The sequence below is a fragment of the Ursus americanus genome, chromosome 12 (assembly GCF_024610735.1).
Source record: "Ursus americanus isolate L20-20 chromosome 12, mUrsAme1.1.p, whole genome shotgun sequence".
NCBI classification, from domain to species: Eukaryota; Metazoa; Chordata; class Mammalia; order Carnivora; family Ursidae; genus Ursus; species Ursus americanus.
The window spans coordinates 49,323,581-49,348,235 of NC_142138.1; the positions used below are offsets into that span (position 1 = coordinate 49,323,581).

Here is a 24,655-nt window from a genome sequence, read left to right on the forward strand (position 1 = left end):
CTTTCTCTAGGAACATTTTTCCCCCACTGTCTTAACTGCAACAGAAAACGTAACAAATGGATAAGTGAAAGAAGTGGTTTAAAATTCTAGGCATTTCTTCTCAGGATTTAAGAAATTCTACTTACGGTGTCCTTGTGGATTTGTGGTTTGGTCTGTGGAGTTCTGCCCACCATAGATATAATAGTTTAAATAGCTGTCCCATATAGAAACTCAAAATAGATTCAATTTCCTTTTAATTTAGATTTTTTGTTAATAAGAAATGTGTCCTAAGGGTCTGTCTTACATATCTTTTTCACTCCCGGCCCTGCCTGGGCACTCAATAAATATTTGATTATGCATAGAGCAGTAACACACTGGGAGTCTGAAGCCTGGAGAGGGCTTTGATTCACTTTTACTTAACTTGTGACCTTAATCAGACATTAATTATTCTTTATCCATGAACATGCAGAAATAATGCTTACTTTGAAGAAAATTTTTTTGAAGATGAATTAATGTTTATAAATCTAGAGCTTGTGTCAGTAAAAATTTTGGTAAGTTAGAGGAAGAAAGTATAAAAGAATAATATGTTAGGGAAGATATAATGGTATTATAAAACTATTATTTAAAGTATGAATCATTTAAATAGCACTTCTAAAAATAAAAAATATATATATATTTCCACAAAGAATAGAACCAGTAGTTTTTCTGCCAGCACAGTGCTGTATCACTAAAATTCAGTGCATTTTGATTTGTTATATTTCTAGGCTTTGGAAAGGAAGCATTTTCTCTCCATTAAATGATAGTCAATAGGGCAGTAGGTTTAGGGGGAGATACCCTTTCAAAGCACCATTCAACCTTCAAAGAAGTTCTAGACCCAAACTAGTGCTTTCCATTGTATATGCATATTTTGCATCTATTTAGTACCTGTTGTGTGCCAGACACTGTGCTAATCATGTGCTTATATAATTCAATGTACAATACTCTAAGGTCTGTAATGGTTTATTCCCATTTTGTAGATGAGAAAATCGAGGCTGAGGTTGTCAACCAGTCAAGAGTTATTAGGTCCTTCCCTGTCCAAGCACTTGGCTGTGGGGAAATTGTAGGGAGGGAGACCGACAAAGCCCCTATCCTTAAAGGTGATTACAGTCTAGTTGGGGGATACTGAAAATAAAGGAAAAAAATAAATATAATAAATGACTGTGATAATTTTATAAATACATTTAATAATAGTAAATTTAAATTAAATTAAATAATTTAATAAATTATGAGGAGACTAAAACTGGATGATATGATAGAGAATACCAGGAAGGGAAGAGAAGGCCTTTCTGAAAAGGTAACATTGAGAGGACAGCTGAATGTTGTTAAGGAGCAATCATTCCAAGATCTGGACACAAGTGTTCTAAGAAGACTCCATGCAAGGCTCTGAAATGGGAATGAGCTCTGCATGTTACGGGAGCTTAGTTGTAGCTAGTGTAGCTGGAATATAGAAAACAAAGGGTTTGTAAAGGCTGGGGATGAGGACCAAGCAAGCAGGAGAAGAACACGGAGGTCTTGGGTTTTATTCTAGTTGCCTTGGAGAGCCACTGACAAGTTCCAAGCAGGGAAGACTTATGATGTGATGCTATGTTGTGTGCTTTTAAGTTTGGTATTTTTTAAATCTTGAATTGACTTACAGAAAAATTGTAAGTACGGCTCAAAAATCTTTCCCCCGCCCCGAACCATTGGAAAGTAAATTGCAGGACTCCTTGAGAGTTCATGTTTCTTACAAGGACACTCTCCTACATAGCCACCATACAACTAGCACTATTGATAAATTATCATTGAAACATGACTTTCATCTAATGCTCAGACCCCATTCAGATTTTGCCAGTGTCCTGTAGTGTTACTGAGAGCATTTAGTTACATGTCTTCTTCAGTCTGCAACAGGTCTTTCATCTTTCCTTGACTTTCATGACCATTACAGAGGCCAGTTATTGTGCAGAGCACCTCCAGTACTAACTTGTGTGATTTTTCCTTATGATCAGATTTAAATTATCAGTCTTTGTCAGGAATATTGCTCAAGTGATGCTGTGATCTTTTCATTGATGTCTGTCAGGTAGCACAGGATTTTTCTTTGGCCCATTAATGACAATGTCCTCTTCGATCAGTTGGTGAAGGTGTAGTCTGTCCAGCTTCTCCACTGTAAAATCACTCCTTTCCCTTCATAGGTAGTAAACGCTTTGTGCAGAGCTACTTTGAGACAAATTATTATACCATCCCTTATCATACTTTAAACTTCCAGTCGATTCGTGTATGTGTGTATGTGTGTTGTATGTGTGTGCTTTCTGTGTTAGTCAGTAGGTCTCTTACTATCGCTGTGCATTTTGATATGCAAATTGCCCCCAATTTGACTAATAGGGAAATCTTCAAGCTGCTTTTTTCCCCTTTTGACATGCTCCCACCATTCTTTCTCATATAAGAAAACATTCCAGGCTCTTGTACTTTTCTTGTCCCAGCCCTGGAATCAGCCCTTTTTCTAACAAGCCCTCGTTACTTTTAGTAGAAAAAAATCATATTTAGAATACAGTATCTTGGCATGAGGTTTCTTCTGAGTAGCTCAGTCAGTGAAGCATCTGCCTTGGGCTTAGGTCATGATCTCAGGGTCCTGAGATCAAGCCCTGCTTCGGGCTCTCTGTTCAGCGGGAAGTCTCCTTATCACTCTCCCTCTGTGATCTCTCTTACTTTCATTCTCTCTCAAATAAATAAATAAAATCTTTTTTTAAAAAAAGGAATATAGTATCTTGGCATTAGAAATGTTTGTTGCTTTTGAAGTATCACTAATTCCAGGACCTGAGTGGATAGAGATAGGGAATATATCTATGTGTAATAACACACATACATATTTTTATATCTATATTTATTTGTTCAATTATATATATTAAAAACAGAATTTGTACCAATGTCTCTAGTTCAAATTCGGTATCATAAAGGTTCACTCTAGTTTTCTTTCTTTCCTTATTTAGTTCCCTTTCTGACAATGAGAAACAGGTTCCCTTTATCCTTCACATCTACCTATTTGATCAATCCTCAGTTTGTAACTAATCTTACATAGGTCTTGTCATCTTTCCGAAGTACCTCATTCCACATGGGATTTTGCGCCCCATGCTGGGCCACACCCATGCAAGAGCATCTTAATACTCTAGGATCTGGTTCCCCATGCCAGCTCCTCCTCCCCCCCACCATAAGGCACCCTCTTCACCCTGCTTGGGCTGTTAAACTTCCCATTCCAGACAACTTTTTGCAGGGACTACTTCTTCATCTTGCAAATGCTTTGCTATCCTGCTCTGGGCCACCATGACTTTGCCTCCCTTCCTCCACCAGCATGGAAACCAGGTTTGCTCCGCCCCACCAAATAAGTTTCAGGACTGGATTGTTGAGGAAGAGAAAGGGAAAGGGAAGAACTTGCAGTCACTTTCAGATGCTCACTCTGTTTCCTGCATGGGAAACAAGACCTGCTGAGTCCAGTACGGTAGGAAGATGATGATGGCATACACTAACGTGGTCGTTGTGGAGATTTTGATAAGAAAGGTTAAGTGTAAGGAGGGCACGTATTGCATGGTGCACTGGGTGTTAAACGCAACTAATGAATCATCGAACTTTACATCAGAAACCAGGGATGTACTGTATGGTGACTAACATAATATAATAAAAAAACATTAAAATAAAAAAAAAAGAAAGAAAGAAAGGTTAAGTGATTTTTCCCCAGTTATACAGCTAGTTTACCAGCAGAGCCAGACCTATAACCTGGCACTGCACACCCTGGGCTCTTGCAAATACTTTTTTTTTTCCTGATGGGTGGGTCAGAAGCCCAGAAAATTTGAAGACAATAACAATTATTTTCTACTAAAATCGAAACAGAAAGGAATTTTAAGAGTTTAGTGCCTTTTCCTTTTACCCCTCCAAAAAATTGTATTTAGAAATCATGATACATTAGAAATTGCAACTTGAGGGGGCACCTGGGTGGCACAGCGGTTAAGCGTCTGCCTTCGGCTCAGGGCATGATCCTGGCGTTATGGGATCGAGCCCCACATCAGGCTCCTCCGCTGGGAGCCTGCTTCTTCCTCTCCCACTCTTCCTGCTTGTGTTCCCTCTCTCTCTGGCTGTCTCTCTCTCTGTCAAATAAATAAATAAAATCTTTAAAAAAAAAAAATTGCAACTTGAAAACACTTTGGAACATACAGAGTTGTTGATGGTCTCAGAAAGTTGAAATTCTTTTTTAAGGAATTACTATATGGAATTTTATTTTACCAGGTCTGTATGTTATGCTAACACTAACTGATGATAATGATGATGACGGTAATAGCTGACATTTCTTAAGCACTTTCAGAGCTTCAGAGTGCTGTATATGTGCTATCTCGTTTATGTCTCACACAATACAGTGAGGTAGGTACTGTTACTTCCTCATTTTACAAATGTGAAAACTGAGGCATAAAGTTACTGGCTCAATGTCGTACACGTTGGAGTTGTCAAAGCAGGACTCCAGAAAGTGTGCTCTAAACTGTATTCCAATTAGATTAGATGAGATATAAAACTGTTTTCCAGGGCAACATGTGAACAGATGCTTATCAACATGCTTCAGACAACTAATATCAATCAGTTAGAGTTTGCATGTGTGATAAATTCTATTTGCCATTCCTGCTGCAGAACATTAGTGGTGATTTTGAAATATTCTGTCACAGTGAACTGGCAGTTTTCATGGTATTAATTTTAGAGTAAATTGACCTGCTTTGCTTATCTCTCAGGAAAAAGAGGGTGTGAAATGAATTAAGGGGGCACATTTTCTTCCCTAAGGTGTGTCAGTGGTTCTCAATAGCAGTGTGGCTTGAGGAGGGGGTAAGAGTTCAGGATCAATGGGGCATTTTCAAAATATACAAACTTCCAGAGGTTCTGCCCTGCCAGGAGACCCTCTGATCCAGAAGATTTTAATTTAAAATGAATAAAAAAGAGGACAGAGAAATGCATTCAAAACAAATCTTCCGTGTATTAAAAGAGCTGGCGCAGACCTGACACCAGGAAAATGCCGGGCACATTATGCACAGTCCATAAACGAGAATGCAGAAAGGGTGTGCACACACACCAGACCTGGTCATCACGATCACGTGTAGAAATGCAAATGTAAGGCTCCCCTGACACAAGGTTCCCAATGAAGATTGCTCACTAAAAGACGAGGTTTTTGTCCAATGTCAAATTTTTAGTTATAACATTTAGATTAACTCAGTTATACACATTTAAGATCACATATATGTATGAATGTGGGGTTTCTAATATTAAATAATATTAGAATTAATAATAAATTAAATAATATATTAGTGTAGAAGTACCACCTTTTTCCACTCATATGCATCTTCAACATCTCTTTTGAGTTACCTAACCGTCCCTTTTCATTAGAAAAGGTTATATATTCACACAGTTCAACAATCAGGAAAAAGGAGCCCAGATACTCTATTTCTGTGCCTTACTTTTGAGTCCTTATGTGATATTTCCCTACAGAACTCATTTATATGACATAAGAAACTTCAACATTTCATTTCTCCCAAAAACATATAGTTTTGATCTCTAACATAAGAACTTAGCATGTTGTTTAAAAAAAAAAAAAACTAAAATGATTTATTTGAATAGATAATATCTTCACATGGTTCGGAATTTATAAATTTTAAAACTCACATTTAATGAAAAGTCTTCTTCCCATCCCCAAATCCTAGGTCCCCCCACTCCCACCACCCACATTACAAGTACATGCTGTTGTTAGTCACTTTTCTGGCCTTCGATGATTCTTCTTGGATGTACAACAAATGCAAATATACATCCTGATTTCCCTTTCCTTAATGAATGTAGTAATATGCTATAAAGTTTTCAGCACTTTGCTTTATAAATACAGTATCTTGGACAGCATTACAGTCACTGGCCTTTTCACAGCTACGTGGTATTCCATTGTATGGATGTGTCAGAACTGATGTAATCTGACTCCTACAGGGCCTGTTTACTTCTAATTTTTGCTGCTATAAACAACGCTTCTGTGAATAACCTCATACAAAATTATTTTGTAAATGTACCAGTAGATTATAGAATAAATACCTAGAGGTTAAATTCTGAATCACAGGCTATTCTGTTTTGGTATTTCCTTACTAAATGTGGCATCTTGGACAAGTGAGCTAACTTCTTGTCCTTGACTGAGTTTATTAGTTTGTAGAATAGAAATAACAGTACCCAGCTCATAGGGCCAAATGTGTTAACATATGTAAGGTACTTAGAATAGTGCCTGGTACAAAGGAAGGGTTAATAGAATTAGATGTTGTTGTTATTGTTGATGTTGTTATTATTATTACCACCAAATTGCTTTCCACCAGGAGAGCTATTTACATTCTCACCAGGATGTTTTTGATTGCCTGTTTACTCCTGTACCCTCCACCCTAGGTTGGTCAGTGTTAAACTAGAATGCTCCCATCTGATAAGTGAAGAAGAGTAGTTTTAATTTGCATTTCTATTACGATGAGTGGGATTAAGAATTTTTATATGCTTAACTGTATTAAATTTATTACATTTTATTTATATAAAATTGATTTCTTTTTTTATGATTCTCTATTTTTTGATCATTAGATTTTCTCTGTTAATTCTGGGTCTTTCCCTGATTTTTAGAAGATTCTTATTAGGGAATCTTATTAGGGTTTGTTTTGGGGTTTTTTGGTCATTTGTATTGTAATTTTCTTTAGAGTGATTTTTGTTATGCAGAAATGTTGAGTTTTTATGAAGTCAAATTTATCTTTTTCTAAAGGATTTTAGTTTTAAGTACATGTGACACAGTCCTCCCCTACTTCAGGATAATAAAAGAATTGTCTCATGTTTCATCTATTAACTTTTGTGGTTTTCTTTTTTTATGTTTGAATCTTTGAGCCATTGGAATTGATTCTGATTATGACTGTGAGGTGTGGATTCAGCTATCTTCTTTTCTAAATAACTGTCCTCTTGTGCCAAAACTATCTATTGAATATTCATGTTTTCCCGGTAATTTTTGATGGTACCTGTGAAAGTCACTACCTTTGAAAGTTTTTGTTTTCGTTTGTGCCTATTCTAAGACTTTCTGCATGTTCCTTTGATCTGCCTGTTGGTTAAGCACACAACCTTACTGTTTCAATAATGCAAGTTTTAGAATGTATTTCATGTGTGATGGGAATAGGCTGTCTCCACTCGTTGCTCTTTTTGTTTGTCTATTTGCAGTTTTTTTAAGAAGTAGACTTTAAAATACTTATTGTAGTGATAATCAAACACTTGAATTATGAGTCATTTCCTAGAAATAATTATTGTGTTGTCATCTTCAAAAAACACAAAATAAAACCCTAATTCCATTAGTGGACTATTAGTGGATATACATATCCAAAAGTACCATTAACTGAGTTTGTTCAAGCTAATATTTCTTCCAAATTATTATCATTTTTTTAAAAAGAAGTAATTCAGAAAATATTCAATAATATAAGAGGCTTTTTAGGAAAACAAGTAAGAGCTTTATTAAAGGATACCTTTGTGGGAGAGAACCTCTAACTTACATACTTGAACATAACTGCTATTCCAGTTATATTAATCATAGCTTTCCAGAGCTGTGCTGAACAAGATAGTAGCCACTAGCCACATGTGGTTATTCATATTTACATTTGGATTAGTTAAAATTAAATACAATTTAAAATTCAGTTCTTCAGTTGAACTAACTATATTTCACTAGTCATGTACGGCTATTGCTACTTTTCTGGACACTCCGGAATAGAGCATTTCCGTCATTAAGAAAGTTCTATTGGCTAGCTCTGTTTTAGAATATGTTGCAAGAGCTGTTTTAGAGGTATGGTAATTTGGTTGATTGGGTCAAAGAGGAAAGGTCATATCTAGTGGAGGTTTTAGTTTTGGTAGGAATTCAGATGGAAAAGAGATGAATGTTTGAAGGAAACATCAAGAGAATTCACTTGAATAAAAGTGAAATGTAACAGTACTTCAGCAAAGATAACATGTAGTCACTAGACTTTTTGATCACGTTTCATCACTTAAATATTTCTGAGCACACCACCCACTATATGTTCATTTTCAATTCACAAATTATCAACTCATACTACTAAATTCACATATTTTACCTGTATTATAAACTATGGAAATAAGTTAAAAACGTTGAGTAAGAGTTGAATATAAGGTTGTCAAGAGATAGAAACTTCCAGTTATAAAACAAGTCATGGGGATATAATGTTCAGCGCAGTAACTATGGTTAATGATATTGTATTATGCTATTTGAAAGTTGCTAAGAGAGTAGGTCTTAGAAATTCTCATCACAAGGAAAAACATGTGCAACTCTGAGGGGTGATGGAGGTTAACTAGACTTCTTATTGTGGTGATCACTTTGCTGTATGTACAGATACCGAATTGTTATGTTGTACACCTGAAACTAATATAATATTGTATGTCAATTAAAAGAAAAAATTACATATAAAATGGAAGTTCCTGTGTGTAGCTCTATGAGCTGTTTTTTCATGCTCTGAAGTTCACTGGCCCATTTTGAGTTGAGTAGTGTGCTTGGGACTGGATCACAAGTTAGAGAACCTGGGTTCCAGGAAGAAGTTATAAAAAAGTCACTGAGACCTCAAAAACCTTACTTTTTTCTGGTTGGTAAAATGGGAAAAATAAGGCTTGCCTTACGAGTGAGAATTAAATGAGATAATATGTGAGATATTGTTTGGTTAAGCAGTGAGTAAAATAAAAGTCTCTCGACAGAAAATTGTAGAGCCTGTAAAGGCCTGTAAAAGACATGTTTGGATTTTGCTTTGAAATGATTTTTAACGTCAGTAAAACCTAGTGTTAATATAGCATATTGCTTTTCTAAGCTTAGATTATGCTTTTCAGAAACAAACACAGGAAATTATTATATCTAAAGAGTCAAAGACCGTGACTTCCTTTTTAATTTTTAAGGAGACACATGATTCCTTTTTAAGAGGTTTATATGAGCAAGACTCATGGAAACACCTAGAAAGCAATTAATCCTCTTTAGTCCAATGTATATTTACTATGCCTCTGTTGTGCAGAAGATTCAAAGGAGATCACTACATTTTTTAAAAAATAGGACCCTTTAAAGAATTGGCTTTGTTTCCTCCAATGTTACAGGAAATCATATTCTTTATTTGAGGGATGTTAGTGGTGCTGGAGATGCTGACTTGAAAGGTGATGTGTCAACTACATTTGTGGGCGTTTGTGACTCAAATTGACATTTTTAGAAAATGCATTGTGTTTCCTGAACATGTACATTTGGATAACAAAATTGTCAATGGGTTTCAGGGAGAAAGGTTTCTACTTTTTAAGAAATGTGTGTATTGCAAAGTATATAAAAAAGGTACTACTTAGTAATCATATGTACGCCTGAGCAGCATTGTATAATCAGGCATCTGATTTCTCCAGACACATCTTACCTCTCTCACGAATCAGAAAATAATATAATTTTATTGTTAAGAGCCCTCTTATCTCTCCCCTGCAATTTAATTAATACTTGTTAAGAAGACGTAGCTGTCAGATTAGAATTGGATTTTTGAATTTTCTATTGTCTCCTGATGGAGTGGCAATCTAAATCTTTTTATTTAGGTATATTATTTTCAAGAACTTTTCGAAATGATAATTTCCCAGCTTTTCTGATGAAGAGAAATTTTTAGCATTTGAATAAATAGACTGAATGGTTGATTTTTTTTCCATAAAAGGAAATAATAGAGAAGCCATTTTTAAAAGAAAACAATGAAGATATTTTTAAGAAAGAATAGCTATTATTCTCAAATTGTATTGTTTTGTTCAAAATTTGGGTGATAATACTACTTTAGGGTTAGGTACAGGCTCATTTTAATTTTGTGTGGTATTTAAAAGTGTAAAGAAATAATCATTAGAAAGGCAGTAGGGAAACAAGCCTAGATTGATTACTAATATTTCACTTTTCTGAAATCATTCATCCATTCTACAAATAATTATCAAATTCCCACATAGTGTAAGCACTGGGGATGTAAAATGGTCAAAAAGACATATAGTCCTCATGGTACAACTTACATTTCAATATAGGAAATAAAAATAATAGCTATTTCTAATCAATGTTAAGGAAATGAACAGTGGACTGAAATAGACAATTGCAAAAGAACCTACTTTGTACATAAATGCTTTTCTGGAAAGGATTATCTGAGAAACACATTGAAGCTGAAATTAGAGGAAAGAGAACTAGCTAGAAGATGTAAAATAGAATGATTTGTCAGATACTCACCATTTATTTGGATATCTCTCAGTAAAGTTCAAAAATGTCTTTTCCAAAAAGTTCTTCTATATTTTGTGATAAATTTATTCCTAAGAACCTTATTTTTTTGTTTCTATTTATCTTAAGTTACAAATCTAAAAAATGTTATTTTACAATTTTGTTTTCAGCTTGAGTACAGAAATGTAATTCACTTGAGCATATTTATCTTATATCCAGCAATCTTGTAAATTAGTTTTAATTTTAATAATTTGTAGATTCTTTGGGATTTACTATGTAGAAAATCCTATCATGGGTGCATATTGATAGTTTTGTTTATTTACTTGATATTTGATAGTCAACCATTATACTTTATATTTCTTTTTTTTCCCATTTCTTACTGAGCTGGCTAAAAAATGCATTATAATGTTATTAGTGATGGGACATTCTTGTATTATTCCTGATTCTACCATAAATGCTTTCAAGATTTTTTTCATTAGTAATGATGTGTGCTATATTCCCCCTCATCCCATATTTTTAATCAGGTTCAGATAATTTTTATTCTCTGTGATAAGAAGTTGGTTCATAAGTGGGTGGTGAATTTTATTAAATAGTTGTCTGCATCTACTCATATAAGTGTATGATTTTTCTCCATTATCCACTTACTGTGGTGTATTACACTAAGAGATTTTTCTCATTTTAACCATCATTGGATCCCTGGGCAAATTCAACTTGACCATTGGCGATTTGGCTTGCTCAGTGTTTTAGGACTTTTATACCTATATTTCTAAATAAGAATGATAAATCATTATCTTGTATACTTCAAACATACACAATTTGATTTGTCAATTATATTTCAGTAAAACTGGGGAAAGAAAAAGAATGACTTGTAATTACAATTGCTTATGAGAATATCAGTTTTTATATCAAGGTCTTGCTAACCTCATAAATTGTTCCATCTTGGACTGAGTTTTGTGAGATTGCCATTGTTTGTTAATGAAGAAAAAATTCTTATAGTAACACTTTTGGAGCAGACCCTCAAGAGCTGTTTCAATATTAGGTTAGGGGCTTAGTCATCACACTGGAGAGACTCTGAAGTTTTAATTGTGCTGTCTGTATGTCCTTACTACTGTACTTGCAAACGGGGACCCCGATGCGGTGAGGAAAAGGGATGTTTACTTGCCACTAGTTCTAGATTAAAATGTAAGAGATAAGCAATGAAAGATGGGTGATTGAATAGTCAGCTACGGTGATTCTTAGAGAGGTCAGTGAAATCCCCCCTAGACTACTATTTAGCAGTGATAGACCACAGTGATTGAAAAAAGTTTGACTGGTATTTTCTTCCATCATCCTGGCAGCTATTCCTAGAGAAATAGACTGTGAGGAAGCTGCTTTCTCAATCTGTAATTTTTATAAATGATACTTTGACAAAATTGTTGGTAATCATGGCAATTAACTCCCCTAGAATTATCATGCCAAAGTATATTAATTATTTATTAAATATATAGTTCAGCAGTCAAGCAGATTTGCTTCTAACACATATTTTAATGTAGTGTGTAATTCAAACATTTTTACCAAAAGAGTTTACTTTCTTCGATATAGAGAAGTTGAAACATATACCCCAGTTGTCTGAGAGAAACCCATTAATCGCCAATGTAAGCTCAACATTTTTTTAAGCTCTTCTATTTTAAAGTTTCATTTGAGTTCTGCTACTCCATAATAGATTTGTGTTTGTGTTAGTTTAAAAATATTTGTATATGATCTCCATAAAGTATCTATCCACATAAAATATCAGAAAAGATTATGCCGTGTTTATTCATGACTTTAGCAATTCTCTGGGCCATCCCTGAATATTAATGTGGATATAGGAATCCCAATCTGAGAAACATAGATTAAGGTATTCCATATTGGTCTCATCATGAAATTGTATCAGAATTGAGAGAATTTTCTGATGTTAGGTTAAAATCTGTCTCTATGAAATGAGTATGCCAAAAAAAACTAAAGGCCTAAGAAAATGTTTGGAAATATGGTGGATCTTTTTAAGTTGCTGAACAGGTATTGTTAGTTACTAGGAAGTATACTCTAACGTGCCTTCAGAGTCAGGGGAGCAAAAGGTCCATTTGCATTTTTTGTTTTAGGATTTTATTCCATAATTAACAAGATACGAATATTCCTTGGTTAAAGTGACATGGCAGCCTAGTTCCTTAAAATGGTGGTAATGTCTGGACTTTTTCTGATTTGGAGGCTGGCCCGATAGAACAGCCTTACATAGACTTTTTGGCCTGGCTGCATTGTCCAGTCCGGCCACCAACAGTCTCAGGTATATTGGGGTTTATTAATAGCTTTCTGAGCTATTGATAAAGTGTCTCTTTGTTTCCCTATGACTGCCGTTCCTTTTTTTATGTGGGTCCTTAATAAGGATTCTCTAAGATAGTACAAATGAGTGAGCGGGCCGCTTCCTTCGGGACATTTCTGACACACCAATCCTTCCGTGGTCACTTTGGAGTGCCACTCTATCCCTAACCTGTGCTAAATGCTTAAGTCCCAGGGTTTTTACCAACACGGTATTCAAAAGAATCCTATTAAGTAGGGACTTTCTTTCTCCTCATATTACAGATGAGGAAACTTAACTATTAAGGAGCCTATTATACATGCATGTGATTATGAAATTTTTAAAATTCAGGAAAAGAGAAGGAGCCCAAACCAATGTATTAATGCCCTAAGGCACTGAAGAAACACAAAAGGTTACTTCTTCAGAGTGGCACTGCCTCAGTGGACAGTACATGTGGAATCTGGGTCAATCTAGACACAAAAACATCTTGTCACTAGGCAGGTCACTCTCCCTTGTAACAGGTACGTGTCTTGCTCCCCACATGCAGCAGAGCACTGGACATACAGAAATGTTCTGGAAATGAGGATATTCAGCGTAAAGGACATTTGAATTACTTACTTCAAATCCGTAAAATGTTGCACAGTTTTCTGAGAACCTTGAATGCATAGTGCTACGAAATAATTGATTGAATCAAAAGAGGATATAGCCAAAAAATAGAACCAGATTTATCTATTTGTGTATTTTAATGAGTAGGATTAGGCAGCCATTTTATTGAAACAGGTGTTTCAAATGAACCACATCACTGTTTTCTGTTCTAGAAGAATTTTAAGGCAATTTAAGCATCATTAAAATATCACGTTAAAAACCTTGATAATAAAGAGAAGTCTCGTTTTGCCCAAAACCCAGGGAGTATGCATCAGCTGCGCTGAGATGCAGACCACTTCTCTGGGTATTTTCCTTGTAGTTTTCCTTCTCCTCCACAAACATATAACTCTCATTTTTTGTTATTTAAAATACTCATCTGTGTTTGCATATAATTGGTATTTCTCTGTCACCTCCCTCCTTGCCCAAACTACCCAAATTACTACAGCAAAGTCCACTTTGGAAGTTTCAAAGCTTAAGTGTGACCTTGACTCCTGTTGACCTCCAAAAATTGTTTGATGCCCTCCATACACCTGAGTGGTTTTGAATGTTTACATAGACGCGTACCTCACCCTGTAAGACTATTGCTGTCACCTTCAGGCCTTCATTTCCTATCTCACCCTACCCCATCCCTTCTTCTAGTTAATCTTCACAGCAAAACAGAATTTTCTCCCAATGCCCACATATTGTCAGTTGACAAAACCTACTGATTCTGTCTCCTAGCATTTAAGTTTTCCCATCTCAGTGCCCCTGCGTCAGGAATCTGATCATTACTACCGTCCCCGGGTCCTTTGCTTTCCTCAGCCTCCTTCAGTGATTTTACTTGTCCTCTATTAAGGGAAACCCCTTGGGGACCTGGCAGCTGCCTGCCTCTCTTTCCCCATCTTTTGCAATCCCCCTGCTCACGCTCTAGGTACCAACTTTAATGAACCACCTGTAATTTCTCAGATACTCCCAGGTATAAACATGCTTCTAGGACTGTAAACTGCTATTTATTTGCTCTACCTGAAATGCCTTTCACGTTTCTTTATCAGGTTGATTTTTTAATCTCTCCCCTTAGGCATGAGTCCTTCGGGGCAAAGTCAGTTTCTTCACTCTTCATCTTTGTTCTTTTTTTCTTTTTTTTAATGAAGTGCGATCGACATACAATATCCTCTTTATTTCAGGTGTACATCATAGTGATACAATATTTTTATACGTTGCAAAGCAATCCCCATGATAAATCTAGTTACTTATCATTTGTCACCACGCAAAGTTATTAAGATATTATTGACAGTGTTCCCTATGCTGTACGTTGCATCCCAATAATTTATTTATTTTATAGCTGCAAGTTTCTACCTTCTAATCATCATCACCTATTTCACCCAACCCTCAACCCCTCCCCCCCTCCCCCTATGGCAACCAACAGTTTGTTTCCTGTATCTATGAATCAGTTTCTGTCTTGTTTGTTTTGTTTTTTAGGTTCCACATATAAGTGAAATCATCAGTATTTGTCATGCTCTATCTGACTTATTTAACTTAGCATAATACCTTCGAGGTCCATCTGTGTTGTCCCAGATGTCATTATTTCATTCTTTTTGTGGCCGAGTAATATTCCATTGTATATATACACCACATCTCCTTTATCCATTCGTCTATGTATGGACGCTTGAGTTGCATCCATATCTTGGCTACTGTAAATAATGTTGCAATGAACATAGAGGTGCATATGTCTCTTTGAGTTGTTTTCATTTTCTTCGGATAAATACTCAGAGATGGAGTTGCTGGATTATACAGTTCTATTATTAATTTTTTGAGGAATTTCCATGCTTGTTTCCATAGTAGCTGCACTAATTTTAACTTACATTCCCACCAACAGTGTTCAAAGGTTCCCTTTCCTCCGCATCCTGGCCAACACTTGTTATTTCTTATCTTTTTGGTTGTAGCTATTCTGACAGGCGTGAAGTCATACCTCATTGTTTTGATTTGAATTTCCCTGATGACTACTAATGTTGAGCATCTTTTCATGTGCCTGTTGCCCTTTATGTCTTCTTTGGGAAAATATCTGTCCAAGTCCTCTGTCCATTTTGTAATCAGGTTGTTTGGGTTTTTTTTTATATTAAATTGTAATGTTCTTTATATATTTTGGATAGTAACCCCTTGTTAGGTATATGATTTGCATATATCTTCTCCCATTCAGTAGGTTGCCTTTTTTGTTTTGTTGATAGTTCCCTTCACTGTGCAAAAGCTTTTAATTTGATGTAGTCCCATGTGTTTATTTTAGCTTTTGTTGCTCTTGCCTGAGGAAACTGGTCCAAAAAAAATATCATTAAGACTATTGTTAAAGAGACCATTACTGCCTATTATTTCATTCTAGGAGTTTTATAGTTTCAAGTTTACATTTAAGTCTCTAATCTATTTTGAATTTATTTTTGTATGTGGTAAAAGATACTGGTCCAGTGTCATTCTTTTGCATGTGGCTGTCCAGTTTCCTCAATACTATTTATTGAAGAGACTGTCTTTTCCCCATTGTATATTCTTGCCTCCTTTGTTGTATATTAATTGGCCCAATTTCTGGGCTCTCTATTCTATTCCATTGATCTATGTCTCTTTTTGTGCCAGTTTCATACTGTTTTGATTGCTATAGCTTTGTAATATAGTTTGAAATCAGGGAGCATGACACCTCCAGCTTTGTTTTTGTTTGTTTGTTCGGTTTCCTTCAAGATTGATTTGACTATTTGGGGACTTCTGTGGTTCCATACAAAATTTTAGGATTATCTGTTTTAGTTCTTTGAAAAACGCCATTGGTATTTTGATGGGGATTTTGTGGACTCTGTAGATTGACTTGAGTCAGATGGACATTTTAATAATATTAATTCTTCCAGTCCATGAGCATGGACTATCTCTGCATTTATTTGTGTTGTCTTTCATTTCTTTCATCAGTGTCTTACAGTTTTCAGTGTCCATGTCTTTCACCTCCTTAGTGAAATTTATTCCTTGGTATTTTATTCTTTTTGATGTAATTATAAATGGGATTGTTTTCTTAATTTCCCTTTCTGATAGTTTGTTATCAGTGTATAGAAACACAGTTGATTTCTATATATTAATTTTGTATCCTGACACTTTACTGAATTTATTTATTAGTTCTAATAGTTTTTTGGTGGAGTCTTTAGAGTTTTCTATGTATAGTAGCATATCACCTACAAATAGTGACAGTTTTACTGCTGTCCAATTTGGATACTTTTTATTACTTTTTCTTGCCTAATTACTGTGGCTAGGACTTACAATATTATTTTGAATAAAAATGGTATAGTGGGCAGTTTTGTCTTATTCCTGATCTTGAAGTAAAAGCTTTCAGCTTTTCACCATTGAATGTGATGTTAGCTCTGGGTTTGTCATATATAGCCTTTATTATGTTGAGGTACATCCCTTCTATATCTACTTTGTTGAAAGTTTTTATCAGAAATGGATGCCTAATTTTGTCAGATGCTTTTTCTGCATCTACTGAGATCATCGTATGATTTTTATCCTTTGTCTCTTTAATGTGGTATATTACATTGATTTGCAGATGTTGAACCAGTCTTGCATCCCTGGAGTAAATCCCACTTTATCATGGTATATGATCCTTCTAATGTACTTTTGAATTTGTTTTACTAATATTTTGTTGAGGATTATTACATCTATATTCATCAGGTTTATTGGCCTGTAATTTTCCTTTTTTGTGATATTTTTGTCTGGCTATTCAATCAGCCCTCAGTTCTTCAGGAGAAATTGCTCTGTGTAGAGGTATAGATTTGGTGTGTCCATGGCAGAAGGTGAGTTCTGGGTCTTTCTATACTGCAGTCTTAGATGCCCTTTATCTTAAATCCTAACACAGACTAGATGGATGCTGAATGAATGCTGCTGGATGAGTGAGTGAGTGGGGATGAAGCAGATCCTCCTTATCATTGTTTTTTTCATGATGCCAATGCAGGTTAGCTGGTTTCCTTTTTTCCTCTTCTCCTTCCTTTCTCTTTAACCATCCCTGTGTATCTCTGACTTAGGAAATACAGCTCTTTCCTGGTCAAAAACTTTTAGTGATTTACCATTTCCTGAAGAATCCATTTCATGCTTAATATCATTTATACCCTCAAGCAGTGAATCTTCAATCAGCCTGTCCAGCACCATTTCTCGTTTCTGCTTGTCTACCTCCAGACTCCAAACCTACCTCTTAACCATTGCGTTATCACAGTCTGTAGCATGCCACCTCTGTGGTTTTGTTTATGCCTTACCTTCATCCAGGTGTTTCTTTCCCAGTCTCTGCCTACAGAATTGACGGCCAGAATGTCCCCTGCTCCAATCAGAAATAATCCTCCATTCCGTGTCCTCCTATATCACTTTTAATTTTTTCCTCCATTTTGGTATATATCATATTCTGCTTCGTATTATAGTCTAGGGTTTTTATTTCATTTTTGCATACATATATTCTAATAGATTACAAACTCCTTGAGTTAAAGCTGAATCAGTTCAACCTCGAAAGCCACAGGCAAGCTAGCTTGGTGCCATGTAGTCAGCCTGGAAAAAACATGGGGTTTGACTTAAGCAGACTGTGGTTTGAATCTCTATAATGCCACAAAAAGCTGTGTGATCTCTCATTTTTTTCTCCTGGTTTCCTAACTTGTAAAAGGAAGATAATAATACCAAATTTGCAACATTATTATGCAGATTAAATGAAATAATATATGTAAAGTATATAGCTTCATGCAATGGCCCACGGCAGAAGTGCAGTAAATGGTTATTATTCTCCTTGCTGTTACTGGTACTATAGTAGGGAGTCACAATTGGACTAAGGCTTTGTTTTGTTTGCCTGAGCTCTTAGTATTAATGGTTTTCATTTAATTGTGTGGCTAATTTCTAGCTGAATATAACTGAAGCTAGAAATTACCCATTAGCCTTGCTGTTAAATATAAATCTTCCCTTTTTTTTTTTTCCACTATCTTACAATCTTGTGTTACTTATTCTGGTATTACAACATTTTCCTGGCCAAAAGGGTTGCTTGCTTCTTCTGTTTTTTCACTAACGGAGGGCCAAATTGCTTCCAGGATTTGTGAAAACAATTATTCAAGCCTTAATCCTTTTTAATTCAGTCTTTTCTGTGCTATTTTATTGTAGAGAACATGAATTGAATTTCCTACTTTTAGAGTTATTGAAACCTGCTGTGTGGCCAAGAGGCTTCTTTGACCTGCCGGGTTCTGGCACATCTTACTCTCCCACTTCGGTTGACTTTGGTTGAGTGTATCGTCCTCAGCCCGGATGGCACCATCCAAATGCACACAGCTCCTAATACCAAAGAACTTCCTAAAACTGAAGTCAACTAAGGGAAAGGACATACTATGCTTTTGTAAATTATTAGGAAAGATAGAGTCCAGCTCATTCTTTATTTGAATTAGGTGCTTTGTGCTTATTATCAATTCGAGTTTCCTAGAATTGAAATTATGGGAAGATGATTCAGTGTGGGGGAATACCTAATGTCTCTTTTCTCCCTTTCCAACTGAAATAATGATGAAATCATCAAAGAAAGAAAAATTACTCATGTATAGCTACAAAAAATGACAAGAATTGATCATACGTATTTAAAGCATATGCATCATCATCTACCCTGGTGAGAACAGATTAAGCAATAGCCCTAGAAATTGACTGAAGACCAAGACCCTGGCAGAGGAATGCAGCACTTCCAGAGATCAAAATACTGGAAAAGGAGAGGGAATCAATCAAAATTTCACCAGCTCCTGCTACCGATGATGCTGGTGATGGTGGTGGTCATAGTGGCAGTGGTGTGATGGTAATATGTAACATTCAGTAGGCAAATTGTCAGGCACTGTGAAAGACAATTAGTGTTCATTATTTTATGCATTTAAAATCCCTGTGTGTAGGTATTGCTATTTTTATATCCATTTGACAGTTGAAGAAACTAGGGCTTCAACAGCTAGTCTTACCCAATGTCACATAGTTTATGTGGAACAGAAGTGGGACTTAAACTGAAGTCAGTCTAACCTGTCATCAGTCTTCTTAATCCCAATGCTGTGCTGTTAAGGCTACAAGCCTTTCTGTAGGTGAGAGTGAGGTCAGAGAACAGGACAGGACTTCTCAGGACAGTAGCTCTCAACCAGAGCAGAAGCACCAACCCACCAGACCACAACTTCCAAGGGCTTTTATGAGGGGGAGTTGCAGATTGATCAAGGGAAAGCTCTTATAAACCCCTTATGGCAGGGACATCATGTTAAACTGCCAGGAAGGGGAGAAAGATAGAATATATGGCTTAGATACTCTGTTTCCTAAAGCCAATTTTAGTAGCACAGTCTGCCAGTAATCCCACCCCAGTGCATAGCAGTTTCAGGCTGCAGAAGCTAAGCAGAGGGGAATAGTGTGCTTACAGTTGGTGTGGGTACCTCCTGATCCTACGTAAGAAGGACATTTTGTTGATAATTTCCATCTGGCAATGAAAATGGCACAATTTCATCGAACAACCCAGAAGAGTGAAGTTCTCTAACCTGCCCCTGAGCTTTTTCCAGCAGACCCAGATCCTGTGCTAAACGTTTGGACTTTCAGCAATTTACTCTTAGCTTACCCCCTAGCATTCACAGCCCACCATGAGACATCCCATTAATATCCCATTAACAAATCATTAGATGGATTCTCTAAGATTTAACAAAATAATCACCCCAAAAAGTACATGTACTCATAAAGTAATAAGTGGCCTCACTGAGATAGTTAACAAATAAAACAAGAAAAAAAAAAATCCCCTCCCCCAAAAAAACATGAAACCTTACTATTGAAATAGATCTCCTATTGGTAACGGAAGATTTATAAAATACCAAATGTTTATTCTTAGGAAATAAAAGCAAATATAGCTGCAATGAAATAAGGACAGAAAAGTGAAATTCCATAACAAAAATCATAATGATGGTGATGAAGATTTATTTTAATAAGAATAATAAAATTAATAAGGATACTAATTCACATGAGCATTTGAATCAAAATAACATATTTTGATTCTAAGACATTTTCACATTTTAATGGCTCTGAAATGGGGATCTTCTTAAGTAATCGCCTCTTTCAGATAACTTTCAGTCACACCGCAGTGGTAATGTATGATGCCCCTCTGAAAACATGAGAGAGATGGTGTCATTTCTGCTTGAAGTTTCCTGGCCTTGGATCTCACCCGATAAACTCCATGAACTTTACCCCAAACTGCATGGCTCAGTAGGATCTGGTTACCCGTTCCTTCTGTGACTTCATCTCCTAGAACCTTCCCTTTGTTGTTCGCTCCACTACATGCCACAGCCGTGCTAGTCTCCACGTTCTTGGGCCTTCCAGGCGTGCTTCCACTTCCAGTCTGGGGCCCTGTGGTTTCCTCTGCCAGGAATGATTTTTCTCCCGAGAGGCTCATGGTTCACTCTCACGTTGACTGCAGATATTTAATCAAATGTCGCTTCCTCATTTCGGCTTGCCCCTGTCATCTTACGTGAACTCACATCGTCCTACATTCCCTAGATACCTTTCTGCTTCATGTTTCTTTTTAGCATTAATTTTCAATAGATAGTTCCTGTTTCATTTATCTTGCTTTTGGTTGGTCTCTCCTCGGTTGAGTACAAGCTCTGGTAGAGGCAGGGATTTTTGTTGTCTTCACGCTGAGTCTCCAAGTCCTAGACGAATGCCTGGTACAGAGAAGGCATTTAATAAACATATGCTGAATATACAAATCAATACTGTACATAAATAAAGTATGTATAAATATATGTATTTATATGTAAATACACCAAACATAAAACAATAAATTGATGGATTACACGCTCAGAGGTTGGGTGAGATGGGAGGAGGCATAAATATCACACTAAGCCTCTCTGATGGCGCATGGACTAGGTGTCAGGCGTCTTGAGATATAAACCTGCCTCTGTTACTATCTCAGTGATATTTGGCAGGTTAATACCCTGGGCCTCCAGGTTGGACTGAATAATCTGAATGGATGTTATAACATGTCAGTTAATTGATCCTTCTACTAAGAACAACTGAAAAATGAGGACCAGGAATGGGAAGCTGGGGTATGAAACCATACCTCTTAACATAAATATTATCACCATAAACGATAGTGGTTATGGGACTTAATGCAAAAGAATTTTGAGATAACTTGTAGTTCAATTTCCTCTGTTTTGTAAATAGTGAAACCCAAGCCCAAGGTTTGAAGGACTTAGCCAAGGTCAAATGCTAATTGGTGGCAGACCTTAGAACTCTACTCAGCATCTCTGACTGAATCCAGTCTTCTTTTTCCTATAACTGGTTTGTACAAAGGGTAAATGCTGGTGACTTTCCAAACAAAGAATTATTCTTCAGCTGTTTTGATATAATGATTGGCTTAGATTTGATGAATTCATCCAGTAACAAGAATACGTAGATCGATGCATCTCTCTTTGTGATCTAATTCAGCTTACAGAAGAGATTGGAAAACTGGAAGATAAAGTGGAATGCGCTAATAATGCCCTGAAAGCAGATTGGGAAAGATGGAAACACAATATGCAGAATGATATCAAGTCAGCATTTACAGATATGGCTGAGGAGAATATCCACTATTATGAACAGGTAATTAGCGATAAGTGATATTGCTTCATTTTGTGAAAGTTATCCTCTCTTTAACTTTTTCTCTGTTGTGTCCTTTGTTGAAAGAGTCTATTAAGGAACCAAGTGTCACATTCAGAAGCCTCGTTGGTGGCTCAGTGCCAGTAGAGTAATGCTGAACCCACCCACTGAAACAAATGTGTTTATGTGGAGGAAGGGTGAAAGTCTTCCTTCTCACACAGCATGCCCCAAGTGCCTAATTTGAGCCTTGATGTGAGAAAGAAATATGATAGCATTTTGCTTTATTTGTTTTCCCCACAGTTTCTTGTTTGGGAAGGATTTGAATTTTTCAAAAGCACTCGGTAATGCTTCCTACTGATTCTCCTATCTTCTTTCCTCTTCCTCTCCGTCTCTTATGTTAGAAAGGTTTGCAACATGAGAAAAGGACCAGAAGTTTGAATGAGCAAAACATCAATTCGGGTCCTATATCTTGTGTCCCTGCCAATTCCACTTTGCCTTCTGTAGCTGTTCAAAACCTCAACAAAAGAGCATGCTCTTTTATTTTATTTTATTTTATTTTATTTTATTTTAGTTTAGTTTAGTTTAGTTTAGTTTAGTTTAGTTTAGTTTGGTTAGTTTAGTTCAGCTTTTCTCTTCTTCTTTTTTTTTTTTTTAGTTCAAGATAGAACCTAGTCATCATTTTGCTTTTCAAATGATTATTTTTTATTATTTTTTTACAACTAACAGTTCCCCAAGGTAATTACTATTTTAAATGAATTTTATACTATCACTTTTTTTAATCTAGCGTATTCTAAACATACTCTTCCTAGCAGGTACATTTTAAACATACATCTTTAACCTTATCTCTGGCTGGATTAATGACTATATGAAATAGGTACATTAAGAATATTATTTTGTGCTTTTCTAGTCTGTAGTGCATGTCAGTTTAATACTATAAAATATTATATATTTTGAAAGATTAACTGATAATGATATTTTCATTTAACAAGAGTTTCTTAAGCCCCTACTTCCAGCAGACACTGTGCTGGGCCCTGGGGGGACCACAGCATGCAAGACAAATACAGTGCCTTTCTCATGGAGGCGCAGTCACCAAGGGGACCAGACAATTAATACAAAAGATCATAATAAAGTATAAGACGTTCTAGCATAGAAAAACATTATGAAGGCATCTAACCTAACCTAGAAGGAATGAGGGAGGTTCTGCTGGGGATGTGTGAGATCTGAATGATGAATAAGGTAGGTGGATAAAGATGTGAGAAAGAATTCCTGTCAGAGAAAATACATGCAGAAAATCCTAGAAGTGAGAGAACATGTTCAAATAACAGGTTCTTTTTTGGAGGTCGAAGTAGAGGTCGTGTTGAGTTGAAAAGCGAGGTTTTTGTAGAGGAGGAAAGAGTTTTCCTGAACCCTCTTAGGGTCCCTGGCTAGGTCTGAAAATGAAAATGAGAAAGAAAATTGACAGGAGAAAAGCATACAAATTGATTTAATGTAAGTTCTCTGAGACATGGGAGGCTTTCTGAGGACATAGAGTCTGGAAGAAACAGAGCTGAGTATTTTATGCGAGGATTGATGAAGGGTGGGTGGTTGTGTAGAAATATGGTAGATTAAGGAGTATGAGGTAAGTATAATAAACCAGGGAAACGTAACAAGTCCTGTTTGTTAGGTGTCTTCTTTGGGTTCCTTCCCTTTGATAAGGACGTTTCTTTCCTCTGGATATAAGGAAGGCACCTTTCATATGAAGTTTTTATCACCTGCATTGGGGGATGAGGGTTGTGAAAGGTCCAAGTGATTTTCCTGCCCCTGCTGTAGTCTCAGACTCCTTCAGCGTGAAGTACTCGATATGGCCAGGTGCCATATTTCGCTGCCATGTAACCCACTGGGCTGAAGAGAGCCTAATATAAGTCTTTTATTTTTCATCCTAAAGGACATAGGAAAGGCCAGAAGAGTTTTCAGCAGGGAAACGACAATATCTATCAGACTTGCCTTTTAGAAAGGTCACTCTGGCTTTTATGGGTCAGAGTGCAACACAGCTGGACGTGATGAGACCTAATCGTTAGGGAACTGTTGTGGCACCAGACAGAGATGTGACCTGACACAGGTATTTCATGGCAGTGGCCTAGAGCCTCAACTGATTGAAAAGATCATTTTCTCTCTTTTCTTAATTTTTTTTATTCTACATTAACAACCTTAAGTAAATTCAAGGATCTCAGAGGACTTTCCCATAAGTCTCAGATTTTGAAATGGTTTAAAATATTTTGTTGAATAAAGTACATTGACCACCATAGCCTTTATTACCACTTAACTAAACCCACAAAAATAAACTTCTCACTCCCGTACATTAGAACCGCCCATTCTGATGTTACGGAATTGTTAGGACAATGAACCAAAATAATCCATAAGAAAATGCCTCGAAAATTAAAATATGCAATATACTATAAGTGATTATGATTATAAAACATAAGTATATTAGGGTATAAAAATCACATGAAAAATGCGAGGACTTTATTTTCCTTTAAATGATAGGATCTGCAAAATTTTTTTTTTCTAAGTTTGGACTTTATTTTTTTAAGGGAAAATGTTCATAGCAAATCCACTGAACTCCAACTAAAATGTCTGGATTTTGACTATACCTGTCATATAAATTCATATTTTTGTCATTCTCATGGACCGAATTCAGTTTATATAAAATACTGTTTTCTTAGAAACAGTTAAATTAGCCTCACTGTGCCATATTGCCAATTTTGTTCTTCACAGCAGTTTATATCTGTATGTTTTAACTCTTTCCTCCAAATGAATTATATTTCTGAATTTTACTAAAATGTATCAAGTGCACTGCATCTTAA

The 24,655-nt window shown here is 36.1% G+C and overlaps 1 protein-coding gene across 4 annotated transcripts in view; it reads left to right on the forward strand.

Moving 5' to 3' along the window:
- Window positions 1-24,655, forward strand: part of SNX7 (sorting nexin 7) — a 208,039-nt gene that overhangs the window by 49,635 nt on the left and 133,749 nt on the right. For all 4 annotated transcript variants that reach the window (XR_015726359.1, XR_006780356.2, XM_045801713.2 and 1 more), the window contains exon 8: window positions 21,663-21,815. Coding sequence is in view for 2 of the 4 variants with exons in the window: in XM_045801713.2 (XP_045657669.2) it covers window positions 21,663-21,815 (153 nt within the window). In the remaining 2 variants the exon portion in view is untranslated. The remainder of the gene's footprint in view (window positions 1-21,662; window positions 21,816-24,655) is intronic.